We start from the raw sequence: 14237 nt of genomic DNA on the forward strand, positions 1-14237 counted from the left end.
TACCAACCTTCAAATGATTCGTGTCAACATTTGACGTCTGTAAGTCAATTAGTTTGTGAGATAGAGCGCCTTTTGTTAAGCAACTTTTGTTATTGTGAAAAAAAATGGAAAAAAGGAATTTAGTGTTTTGATAAAATACTTTTTTCTGAAGGGAAAAAATAAGGTGAAAGCAAAAACTTGGCTTGATAAAACTTGGTTTCCGGACTCTGCCCCAGGGAAATCAACAATAATTAATTGGTATGCAAAATTCAAGCGTGGTGAAATGAGCACGGAGGACGGTGAACGCAGTGGACGCCCGAAAGAGGTGGTTACATCAAAAAAATCCACAAAATGATTTTGAATGACCGTAAAATGAAGTTGGTCGAGATAGCAGAGGCCTTAAAGATATCAAAGGAACGTGTTGGTCATTCATTCATCAATATTTGGATATGCGGAAGCTCTGTGCTCTGGTGCCGCGCGAGCTCACATTTGACCAAAAACAACAACGTGTTGATGATGCTGAGCGGTTTTCGCAACTATTAACTCGTAATACACCCGAGTTTTTCCGTCGATATGTAATAATGGATGAAACATGGCTCCATCACTACACTCCTGAGTCCAATCGACAGTCGGCTGAGTGGACAGCGACCGGTGAACCGTCTCCGAAGCGTGGAAAGACTCAAAAGTCCGCTGGCAAAGTAATGGCCTCTGTTTTTTGGGATACGCATGGAATAATTTTTATCGATTATCTTGAGAAGGGAAAAGCCATCAACAGTGACTATTATATGGCGTTATTGGAGCGTTTGAAGGTCGAAATCGCGGCAAAACGGCCCCATATGAAGAACAAAAAAGTGCTGTTCCACCAAGACAACGCACCGTGCCACAAGTCATTGAGAACGATGGCAAAAATTCATGAATTGGGCTTCGAATTGCTTCCCCACCCACCGTATTCTCCAGATCCCCAGCGACTTTTTCTTGTTCTCAGACCTCAAAAGGATGCTCGCAGGGAAAAAGTTTGGCTGCCGAAACTGGGGCCTATTTTGAAGCAAAACCGAAGGAGTACTACCAAAAAATTGGAAGGTCGTTATAATCGTTGTATCGCTCTTGAAGGGAACTATGTTGAATAATAAAAACTAATTTTGACAAAAAAATGTGTTTTTCTTTATTAGACCTTTATTATGTGTTTTTCTTTTTCTTTATTATCGCTCTTGAAGGGAACTATGTTGAATAATAAAAACTAATTTTGACAAAAAAATGTGTTTTTCTTTATTAGACCGGGGACTTATCAGCCAACCTGTTACATCAGAGAAAAAATGTTTTCTTAATTCCAAAAAAACTTTAAACCAAAGACTCTAAATCCTCAAAATAAGTCTTAGGCTTCAAATATAGCCTTTTTAGCGTTTTTATCTTACATCTAAAGTTTCAATATTTCCGTTAATTGTAGGACAATTTCTTTAAATCCAAAATGTGTTTATTTACTTTAAGGAAATTTAGACTTAGTTCAAAGACATGCGACCTTAACGGAGGAACGCAAATTTACAAAATTTGTGTTCTAAATTTAATGAAAAAAATTTTGAAGCAAAGATTTTTTTTATAAATATTTCCTTTATTCAGAAATTCATATAAATGAATATGGTTTAGTCTACAAAAAATATTAAATTGCCTCAGCGCCGAAATTTATATATATACATAGAGGCTATTTGGCAACTAATTTAATTTATATCTATGTTAAAAATCACAAATTGATTAATAAGTCCATATTTATGTTAAAATTTCCACGTTGTTCAACAAGATTATAAATTTTATTTTAAAATTTCATTATTTTAAAGAAATTTGTTCTTAATATATTGTAAATTTCGTATCCTAAAATTGAGGTTTTTTTCAGTGTAGCTTATTATTATTTTCTATTATCTTGCAATTAGTAAAATATTTTTTAGTTGACAGTTTCTCAATTAAACCTACATTTCCCTTCATGGTGGGTGTTTTGTTGGGTATAATATCTATCTCCATCCATAACCTCGATCCAATATTTATCGCCTAGTTACAGTTTACTTTTGAGATCCATTCATTGTTTACATCTACTACTACTGTATATATATATATATATATATATATATAACTTGTACAACTATCTAGACTTGCTAATCAATATTCATGGCATATCAACATTCATTCTTGCAGTACTTGTAATCAGTACTCCAGTCGATGTCTGTCCGTCTATACATACAAATAATCACGCCTTTTTTGTTGTTAAAAAAGAAGGGAATAGTCCGCCATCAGTCAGTCCATTAGTGTATGATTCAAACCATCGTTCATTAACCCATTCTCTATTGTGTTGGATTAAAAATATTCAGCTTTATTCGAACCGGCTATTTCGTAGACATGCGTCACTTACATCTCATGTGCTAAATAAATCCTTGCTCATACGCTCGCAACACATCCTCTACACACAAAAGTGTTTGGATCATGCCAACACACCTTCATGGTTCTTTAGAACTTATTGTGTCATTTCGCTTGTCGATTCATTTGTGATAAGAGTTCTTTAGATTCCTTATTAATCATGGATGTGTTGGAGTATGCATTTTGTCTTATCAGAGCTTAAGTGCTTAAATGAAAATCTCAGCATTTTTTATTGCTTGGGAATTTTCACTCTACCTAATTTCTCTATGAGTTTTGTGTTTATTAAAATGAAATGAGAGATGGAATTTCTTATTGGGCACTTGTTAGCAATTATTTTAATATATTTTATAAATTTTTATTAACTCAATAACGACTAAATAAAAAGATTTAAATAAAACAGCTGACACTTTTTAGAAAAAAGGGTTTCCCATGTGGGGACTGTACAAATTCCTGGCTCGGTCTTCTGAAAGTGGACTCGGTTTTATCGAAGCTCGGAAAATGTAAAATGAAAGCAAAAGAAAAAGAACAAAGGCCGGTTTCAGATTCAAAGTATGTTACAGGGTTTTATTCAAGGATCGCTGCGGCTTCCAGGTTGAAGCAGGGATCCGGAGCGGTCCATTTTTTTCGCTCCGCTCCGCTCCCGCTCCGGAGAAAAAAAAACCGCTCCGCTCCTCGCTCCGCTCCGAGAAAAAAAAAATCGCTCCGCTCCGCTCCTCTTCGAGAAAATTATAGTACAAACATTGTATTATTTGTTCAATTGAGTTTTATTTTATTTAGAAAAATCGGGCGGTACATATATGGGAGCTATAGCTAAATCTGAACCGATTTCGATGATTTTTTGCACATATAGTTAGTGCTATAGAAGATTACATTTCGCCAACTTTGAGTAAGATCGGTTGATAAATAAGGGTTTTATGACCTAATTTGACAAAATCGGGCGATACATATATATGGGACCTATATCTAAATCTGAACCGATTTCGATGACATTTTCAGACTTAAAGGGTGATACAGAAGATTATTTTGTGCTAAATTTGACGACGATAGGTTAGTAAAAAAAGTGCAACGTGACCCCATTTGTCGAAATCGGGCAATACATATATATGGGAGCTATATCTAAATTTGATCCGATTTCTTCCAAATTCAATAACGTTCGTCCTTGTGCCCAAAAAACTCCCTGTACCAAATTTCATCAAAATCGGTTAATAATTGCGACCGAAATCCTGTGAACAACAAATACATGGACAGACGGACGGATGGACGGACGGACGCCAAGCGCTAGATCGACTCAGGAGGTGATTCTGATCGGTATATATTTTATGGGGTCAATATTTCTTGTAGGCACATTTTTTGGCAGATCAAACTTATTATACCCTAACCACTATGTGGTTTAGGGTATAATGACTTTAAAACAATGTGTTGAAATAGTTTATTAATTTTGAAGATTTTTTCAGAAATATTAAATCCATTTTGATTTCATTAAAACGAAATTTGCATTCATGTTAGGATACACATTTTTATGTCGAATCACTTAGCTATAAGGACAAACAGACTTCATTGAAAAGTTTAGAGACTTTTAGACAAGGAAAAACTTATTTTCAGAGAAATACGTCTTCTATTGTAAGCAAAATTCGTATTCGTATTTTAAGCATGTGAAATATTTGGCCTCCCGTCAATATTCTTTGCGGTGCACCATCTACTATTTAATATGTGATAGAAATCAAATTTATGAAAATGGACCAAAATGGACCAAATTCTGTTTGGTCCGACCATCGGACTAAATTTAAAAATTAGAAATCTTTTGGACCAATTTTGGTCCGATCGGACCAACACGGCAACGCTGATTGGAATTGAAAGTCTATACACAGAGTATAAGTAACTACTCTCCGAAAGTTTTTTGTTTGTTTTGCAACAGACGTGGAGAAGAGGTTTTGTTATATTTGTAATGTGTGTGTGTATGTTTATGTTTGCAACAACCTCCATCGACATCAGTCCGTGGTATACCTACGAATATTCTTACTCAGATCTAGTGTTACCTAATTTCGCTTTTTTCCCCTTTATTGTATAATAAATGTATATGCGCACATTTTTCAAACAAAATTGAAACTATCCATAATTTTAATTAAATTTTCGAGAACTAATATCAGAAATAAGAGAATGCTAGGATATAGTACAATAGTAAAGCAAATGTGAATGAAAAAAAGCATGCCCGGTTCCAAAGATTTTGTCTTTACTTTAACAGTTTGGGTATTAATTCCGAGCCAAAGAAGCGGAGAATACAAGTAAGGATACTTTAAAGACGTAATTCTCTTTTAAATTTGGGGGTTATGTACTTGCTTCTAGGAAGCAAATGTTAATTTTTAATTTTTTTAGATTTTTTTTCGTCAGTTGTTATCAAAATCCTTTAAAAACGAGTTAACGAGTTATTTTTTTTCCATATTAAGACTCGACTTCCAGTAGAAATTATGCTATGTTTCAAGTAAAAAGCGTCTTTAAAATAAAGTGTTGAAAAACATGTCTTATTTTTTAACGATTTTTTGCTTTGTAGGCAAGATGCAAAAAGGAAACAAATTTAAAGACAATTTTATTAATTTTAAAGAATTTTTCTTAATTATTAAAGTCACGTTGACCTTACCTCAAAAATTGTATCTTTCATGTTATGATACACATTTTTAAGTAAAATCACTTAATTATAAGGACATTACAACTTCATTCAAAAGTTTATTGCCTTTTGGACAAGAAAAAAACTTTATTTTAGAGAAATGCGTCTTCCATGTTAAGCCGTTTTTGAAAACAATTACTAAAAAACACGTTGTGTTTTCCCCAATGTACGTACGTACAAAAATACATATCGTACATTTTAAACGTTTACTCACACTACGCTAAGTACTAGCTAAATTTGAAATTACCTACACAGTGTAATTTCAAAGTTACACATTTCATTCAAGTAATATTTTATTCGGAGCGGAGCGGTTTTTCATTTGGAAACCGCTCCGCTCCCGCTCCGCTCCGGATTTTAGAAATGCCGCTCCCGCTCTGCTCCCGCTCCGGCAAAAAAGGGCTTGCTCCGCTCCGCTCCACGCTCCGCCCCACGCTCCGCTCCGCTCCGGATCCCTGTCCAGAACATACCCGCATACCTCTGTTAACTCTTTACAGAGCTCTGTTAGCGCCTTTATGAAGCTCTTTTAACTACTTAACGGAGCTCTGCTAAAGAAATGGTTTGTGTCTGTGCTAAATAAATTCGGAATTTATCTTTACGCAAATTAAACATGTACCCCATTGAGCTTAACATGGAATCGGGCAGCACTCAGTGATAAGAGAGAAGTTCACCACTGTGGTATCACAATGGACTGAATAGTCTAAGTGAGCCTGATACATCGGCCACATAACCTAACCTAACCTACCCCATAAATACGTGTTATTTCCCAAACCAATTTTAATGATACCCTACAAATGCTTATGTTTACTAATTCAATAGGGGTGGTTTATGGTATGATATAGTCGGTCCCGCCCGACTTTCTACTTTACTCACAAAATTTTCCCTTACCATTAAACTAATCATAGAATCGGGCAGCAATCAGTGATAAGAGGGACTGTGGTATCACCATGGAAGAATAATCTAAGCCTAAAATATCGGGCTGCCACTATACCTAAGCTAACCTAACATCTCAGGGTATATGCATCATATCCAACTGTTAGTGTAGTTACTACCAGGGCTGCCAATAAAATTTCAAGAAAAATCGTCACTTTTTTCCGAAGAAATCGTCATAATTGTCATTTCTATTTTAAAAATCGTCAAAAAATCTGCAATGTAAATAATATTAAAACCAAACTAAATTTTTGGTTAAAAACAAAAGTATTTATTTCATATAAAGAACAGAAAATTAACATACGTAACTATGCATTTCAACAACAAAAGCATAATAAATTCAGTTTTGTAAAAACATAAAAATTAACATAATCTTCTATAGAAATAAAATGTTGACCAAATTTTCTATAGAAATGAAATTTTGCTTAAATTTTCTTAGCACTAAAATAATAAAGAATTTACTATAAAAAATTGACAAACATGTTCTATACACGCAGAGAAGGAATATGATCACCTCAAACATGTTTCAAGAGCAAAATGTTATTTTTGTATGGTGACCGTGTAACATGTTTGTCACTAAAATGTTATTTTCTCATCATATATAACCTACTTGTCGAAATCAGATACATGATTTCCGAGAAAATAACATGATTGCGAAAACCATGTTACATGGTCACCACACAAAAATGACATTTTGCTCTTAAAACATGTTTGAGGTGATGATATTCCTTCTCTGGTTGTAGATATAAATTTTTGCAAGAACGTTCTATAGAAATAAAAATGTGCAAAAATTTTCTGCAGAAATAAAATTTTGACAAAATTTTCTATAGAAATAAAATTTGGACAAAATTTTCTATAGAAATAAAATTTTAACAAAATTTTCTATAGAAATAAAATGTTTGTCAAAAGTTACTATAGAAATAACATAAAATGTTGACGAAATTTTCTATAGAAATAAAATTTAAAAAAAAAAGAAATAAAAAATAAAATTTTATTTTTTTTTAGAAATAAAATGTTAACAAAATATTCTATAAATTCAATATAAAAAATTTCTTTCGAATAAAAGAACATTTGTTTATATACTAACCCGAAGAATCTGATCAACAACTTCAAAATATTTTTTTTTAATTTGGTAAAATTTCCTTCAAATTTTGGTGGATTATTTTTGGCACGAGTGGTAACAGTGATACTAATACTGTCGATTTAAAATGAGGTATAGCTCCTACATGTATGCAATTTCTAGCAAAAAATCTTTTTTTGCTGGTCTGAACTCCTTCTATTCAAAATTTTTGAACGGAGCTAATATCGTCATTTTTGGGGCAAAAATCGGAAAATCTGCATTTGCTAGTTTTTGAGTAAAAAATCGTCAAAATGCCGATAAATCGGCAAAATTGGCAGCCCTGATTACTACAACTACTATCATTACAATATTCTAGGCCATAAAGGTCTACATATTTATTAAATTCTGGTGGTTCCCAAAAAAATACAAAATATACAATATTTATAAATATTATTAATATCCATTCCTTGCCTTGAATCAGTCCCCTTTTTCAGAGGGTTCCATTCCAGTTGCCATATTAAAAATATCAGGTGACACTCCACCCTCCGCGCCACCTGCATCGTCCACTGGTTTTTGAGCTGCTTGGTCTGAACGACCTCGAGTGGAAAGAGGTGAAGGTGGTCTGGCAGCTGGAACATTCCACATTTTAGGTTTCTTAGCTTTTGGCTGAGGTATTAATCGATATTCATTCGGCATCTCGGATTCTTGATATAAACGATCGGTGAAATAAATTCGTCGTATACGAACATTTGCATGAATCTGTAAACTAACAGTTTCCATATAATTGGTGCCATATGCACGACGGGTAAAATCAGCTAAATTAAAATGAATTTGATTCCAACCCGGCGACATACCCATGGGCATACAAGTGCAAAAAGGTTTAACCGAGGTCTTACTTTGAAAATTTGACACACGAAAACGTCGCAAAAATCTCTGATCATCTTTAATCTGTAAGAGAAAGAAAACAGTCTGTCTTTTGAGATTTTTTTTAATTTCTTTTGCTCTCACTTTGACTTCAAATGTAAAACATTTATGCATATTTTTAATAAGCAATACCAAAAATGGCAACTTAATACCCAATTCTTTCTTAGGCTCACGGGGCGTGCTTATGTACATGGTCGAGACATTAGGACCCATAATTTCCAAAGCCATTGACTTGATGTCATCGTCCAAAACGCGTTTCACATAACCATTTTGTGTCTGCATTTCAATGAAGAAAGAAGAAATGATGGATGACCAATGAAATAAATGGCTTTTTTTCTTAGGGTTTCTCTGACTGAAGTCAACTTACATGAATGGACCAGTTAGACAAAGGACAACGTCCAATGCTGTATAAAACTGAAAAACAGCCTTTTTGATAGACCGTGCGATACATGGAAAATAGAGGATTATTAAAAAGAAAACGAAATATATGTATGTTTATGTCTGTTGGTATCTATTTTCTAAATATTTTTCACAATGTCAAAGAAAGTTGGTTGTCATTTGAAATGACAAAAAATTAAAGTAGCAATTATGGAGAATGAAAATGGAATATTCCAATTTTTTTTTCGATCGTAAGCTTAATACCTTAGAGGGGTTTTAGACGATGCAATTGGTTGCGTGCAATTTTTTGTATTCTCTTTTAAAGTTGCTTCTTAAAAACTTCAGAATTTATACGTTGAAATTTTTCATGCAATCGCTTGAAATTTCAAGTTTCAGAAATGTCAAAAAATTGCAAGAGGAACGGAAAACATGAAATTTTTTCTACCCCCTTTGCTTCTCTACCCCGTTTGCCTACAAACAAGAATTGCGTGCAATTATTGCATGCAATTATTGCATCGTCTAAAACCCTTCTTATTCACATTACACTTCCAAAATCCACTTTAACTAGATTTCAACTGTCATTTGCCTTATAAAGGAGGGATTTCAAATCTACTATTAGTAAATTTTGAGCCTAATATTTATGGACTAAAATAATCTATCTATATACACACAAAAAAAAAAGTTTCTTTGATCCAAAGATTTTGACCTTCCTTTAAGGATTTTGGTATTGATTCCGAGCCAAAGATGCGGTTTCTTTAAAATAAAGACATTTTTTACGGACCTCCCCGGCTTTAAATCTAGGATCGATAAAATTTAAATTGGGTACAGATCTCATTCCTCGAATTTTTATTCTCTGTTTGCGATATATTAAAGGTATTAATGTACAAACAAATTCCAGTTTCAAAATCCAAATTATGCCAAGTATTTCAAAGTAAAATCCGTTTTTTTAATGCTAAAAAAACTTTAAACCAGATGCAAATACTTAAAATAAGTCTTAGCCTACACCCTCATAAAAAATCGCTTCTGTAACATATACTCCCAAACATATTTTGCTTCAAGCATATACATTTTTGGGTATTGCCTAAACATTTATATGTTTGATCTCTTCCAATATATAATATGTTTGAAAGCATATGTTTGGGTAGTCTAAGTTCCAAACATTTTGTATTTTTGCATCCAAATTCAATAATGTTGTCTTCCAAAAAACAATATGTTATTTTGTGAACATATAATATGTTTGGAAGCATTTTGCACCCAAAAATATTATATGCTTAAAAAAATTCTCCCAAACAATATTGTGCTCAAAATTTTATTTATTTATTTATATATTTACAATCATAATGAATTATGAAAATAAACAGGTAATATAGGTGCTAACAACATAGGTTTTCGACCTGAATGCTCAAAATTTTGTTTCTGCCAATTGTATATTCCCCCACATCTTTCTCACTTCCACGACATTTTTTAGTTCTTAGCACCTTTTTCTGTAATACAAACATTGTAGAAGAAATTATTCAATTTTTTTTTATTTTAATTTTACCTTTTGCCGGACGGGGATTCGAACAGCGGACCACACAGTTTGTAAGGATCAAAGAAGTAGCTGATCAATTGCCCAAGGAAAAATAAAATGTAAATTTTGTAATAACAAGCAACAACCACCAACTTAATTCAATATCGCTCCCTGTTAAATAGCGCTCCAAGCTACTAAACACATATATGTTTATAGACCATTTCTAAATTAATATATGTTTGCATCCAAGCATATTATATTTACAAACATTTTATGTCCCAAACATAATATGTTCTAACATATTAACATATATGCCCCAAACATGTTATGCTAGTTTATGAACCTTATATGCTTGCACTCAAAAATATTGTGTTTAAAAATTTGTGTTCCAAACATATAATGTTTATAGCCAAACATATGAAAAACAGTCTTTTTCATCCGTGTATATTTGAAGCGTTTTTATCTTAAATTTAAAAATTCAATATGTCAGTTGAGTTAAACACGATTTCTTTCACTTAAAAATGTTTTTCTTTATTTTAAGGAACATTTGCCTTACTTCAAAGATCTACGACTTCAACAGAGGGACGTAAAATTTCAAGATTTGTGTCCTAAATTTAATGAAAAAATATTTTGAAGCAAGGATTATAAACTTTTTATTAATTAAAATGCCATTATTTTAAAGATTTTTTTCCTTATCATTGCGCCAGTTTCGAGTCCTAAAATTTAAATTGCATAATCTTCCATATTAGGTCAATATTTTTTTCAGTGTATATAAAATTCAAAGTATGTTTGTTTGTTTGTATGTTCCGTGTAAGCTCGGAAACGGCTGAACCGATTTACTTTAAACTTTCAGAGATCGTAGGGGCCGCTCATGTGGTGAAAATAGGATACTTCATTTTTTGACACCTGTTCGTGGAGGGGGGCCTCCCCTCTGTCCGACTTTTTGAAAATTGGACCAAAGTTGACCGATTTGCTTGAAATTTTCATTGAAGGTTGGGGTTGGCTTCTAGCAAAGATCCGCTACTTTATTTTTCGATGTTTGGTCGCGGAGGAGGACCTCCCCTTGGTTCGACTTTTTTTTTAAATACAGCGAAAAACTAAAATTCTCTAAATTACCTGAGATTTTCAGAAGACATGCGGTGAGGTTATGAAATTAATACGTGGTACCTGATGTGTTCATATGTGGGTGGATAGGGAACCTCCCCCTTGCCCGACTTTTTGAAACTAGGGACAAAATTATCCGATTTGCTTGAGATTTTCAGGAAGGTTGGAGGGGGCGTCTAGACAAAGAACGGCTACTTTATTTTTCGATATTTGGTCGGAGAGGTCGACCTCCCCTTTGCCCGATTTTTTTAAAGTACAGTGTAAACATAACTAAATTCCTCCGACTAAAATTTTACGGAAAAACTGGGGGAGGTTACGAAATTTGTATCAGGTTCCTGATTTTTTAATATTTGGTCAGGGAAGAATAAAAGGGCATAGGGAGACATCCGCTTCTCCTTAAGTACATACAGAGAAACAATTATACTTTTCCAATTTAATTAAAATTAACGGAGGAAATGGGGAGAGGTTATAAAATTAATATTGAATACCTGATTTTATACGTAGAGGGACGGGAAGAGGGCCCGCCCCTTGCCCTACTTTTTGAAAATTGGGCTTATAATTTGCTTGACATTTTCTGGGACGTTTACACAAGATACGCTACATCACTTTTCGATATTTGGCCGGGGAGGGGAACCTCCTCTAAAACTGAAAGAACTAAAGTTCTCAAGTTTTCTTGAAATTTACAAAGGTCGTGGGGGAAGGACATCGGAGTTTGTCGATATAGAGTAACATTTAACCTTCTTCGATCTACTTGAAATTTACAGAGAATGAGGGAGGAGCTGATTAAATTAATACATGATTTTTTAATTAGTACATGATTTTTCGATATCTGGGAAGGGGAATAGTGAAAAAAAAACTTTGTCGATTTATAGGGACCGTTAGGTAGTTTATAAATTTAATATAGAGTACGTGATTTTGCGATATCTGGTCGAAGTGGAACGAAGGTGGGGAGAGGGTTCCCTTTTGTCCGATTTTTTGAAAATTGAAAGTAAAGATTTATGCGTAAATGGGAACTCGGTACATAATTTTATGATTTTGCACAGGCTTCTGCCAGTCTTAAATAAAAAACTTAAATTTACATGAAATTGGCAGCCAACGTAGAGGGTGCATCATTTTCCGGTTTATGTTCGGGATAGACATGTTCTCCATGTCCATCATTTTTAACAAGTGTTAATGTGGTAAATTTTTTAAGTACTTTTGTTCTTTCCGATGATGAGGAGAAGGATACCTTTCCTTGACAAACCACACTTAAAAATAACAGGAAATGTCCAAGAAGATTGTCCAACTACTTGAATACAGAACATAATTTAAAAAAAAATGGTGGACTGGGAACACCCTCTCCCCGACATTTATTGAGGCGGACCGTTTTACATCTGCATATCCGCCATATTTCTATCCATAAACGAAAAAGAAAGTTGTCCGATTTGTTTGAAAGAATTCAAACCTTTTCGAATTTGTTTTCAGCACGAAGGATATGGTTGTCTAAGTTGCCGCAAAATGTTCCTACAAATACGCTTCGGAAGGCACAGCGAAGCGGGCCGGGTTACGATAGTCTCTTATAAAATCGGTTAGAGTAAACATATTACTTTTAAAAATATATATCACTAGCAATGTAAGCACCGACTAGGAAAAAATCACTTGGAATCGGGTGTTTATATAAACCGGTTAATCTTCGATTCTAAGGAGAATTTAGATCTAGCAAAGATTATTCAATTTACCTACTATTAAAGACAAATTTCTTTAAAATAATGAAATTTTAATTAAACGAAAGTTTATATGAATGAAAGTTTATTAAATTTAGAACAAACATTTTGGAAATTTGCGTCCTTCTGTTAAAGTTGTATGTTGTTGAATTAAGCAAAATTTTCCTTAAAGTAAAAAAAAACATTCTTGTTTTAAAGAAATTTTCCCTAAATTAACTGAAACATAGAATCTTTAGATTTAAGATAAAGACGCTTCAAATATATATAATGATTTTCGTATTGATTTCGAGCCAACCAAGCGGAGAATTCATTTAAGGATACTTTTAAGACACAATTCTAATTTATATTTGGGGTTTGCGTACTTGCATTTACGTGATATTAAATATTGCGCAACCTAAATTTTAGGATGCGAAATTTACAAAATATTAAGGACAAATTTCTTTAAAATAATGAAATTTTAATTAAAGTAAAGTTTATAATCTTTGCTTCAAAAATTTTTATACCCTCCACCATAGGATTGGGGGTATATTAACTTTGTCATTCCGTTTGTAACACATCGAAATATTGCTCTAAGACCCCATAAAGTATATATATTCCGTGGTGAAATTCTGAGTCGAACTAAGCATGTCCATCCGTCCGTCCGTCTGTTGAAATCACGCTAACTTCCGAACGAAACAAGCTATCGACTTGAAACTTGCCGTAAGTAGTTGTTATTGATGTAGGTCAGATGATATTGCAAATGGGCCATATTGGACCATTTTTACGTACAGCCCCCATATAAACCGATCCCCAGATTTGAACTCCGGAGCCTCTTGGAAAAGCAAAATTCACCCGATCCGGTTGAAATTTGGTTCGTGGTGTTAGTATATGGTCTATAATAACCATGCAAAAATATGGAAGAGCAAAATTCATCCGATCCGGTTGAAATTCGGTACGTCGTGTTAGTATATGGTCTATAATAACCATGCAAAAATATGGACCAATTTTTGTTTTTACTTTCCATAATTATATATAGCCCCCATATAAACCGATCCCCAGATTTGAACTCCGGAGCCTCTTGGAAGAGCACACGCCCTTCCGATTTTTAGATACCATTTTGGTAGTACTCCTTCGGTTTTGCCTCCAAATATGCCTCAGTTTCGGCGGTCACCTCTTCATTGCAGCCAAATTTTTCCCCTGCGAGCATCCTTTTGAGGTCTGAGAACAAGAAAAAGTCGTTGGGGGCCAGATCTGGAGAATACGGTGGGTGGGGAAGCAATTCGATGCCCAATTCATGAATTTTTGCCATCGTTCTCAATGACTTGTGGCACGTTGCGTTGTCTTGGTGGAACAACACTTTTTTCTTCTTCATATGGCGCCGTTTTGCCACGATTTCGACCTTCAAACGCTCCAATAACGCCATATAATAGTCACTGTTTATGGTTTTTCCCTTCTCAAGATAATCGATAAAAATTATTCCATGCGCATCCCAAAAAACAGAGGCTATTACTTTGCCAGCGACGGTCGCTGTCCACTCAGCCGACTGTCGATTGGACTCAGGAGTGTAGTGATGGAGCCTTGTTTCATCCATTGTCACATATCGAAGGAAAA

At 34.0% G+C, this 14237-nt stretch overlaps 2 protein-coding genes across 6 annotated transcripts in view; one reads left to right on the top strand and one right to left on the bottom strand.

Annotated features, from left to right (window-relative positions):
* Btk (tyrosine-protein kinase Btk29A) overlaps positions 1–14237 on the top strand; it is a 561740-nt gene that overhangs the window by 16868 nt on the left and 530635 nt on the right. The gene's annotated exons all lie outside the window — the stretch shown is intronic.
* LOC142224181 (uncharacterized) lies at positions 7386–8493 on the bottom strand. Its single transcript, XM_075293968.1, has 3 exons — positions 8320–8493; positions 8037–8228; positions 7386–7976 (listed from the first exon to the last, which is right to left on the bottom strand). Exons 1-3 carry the CDS (start codon positions 8401–8403, stop codon positions 7506–7508), a joined length of 747 nt encoding a protein of 248 aa, XP_075150083.1. The 5' UTR covers positions 8404–8493; the 3' UTR covers positions 7386–7505.

The sequence above is a fragment of the Haematobia irritans genome, chromosome 2 (genome assembly GCF_050003625.1).
Source record: "Haematobia irritans isolate KBUSLIRL chromosome 2, ASM5000362v1, whole genome shotgun sequence".
Classification (NCBI taxonomy): Eukaryota; Metazoa; Arthropoda; class Insecta; order Diptera; family Muscidae; genus Haematobia; species Haematobia irritans.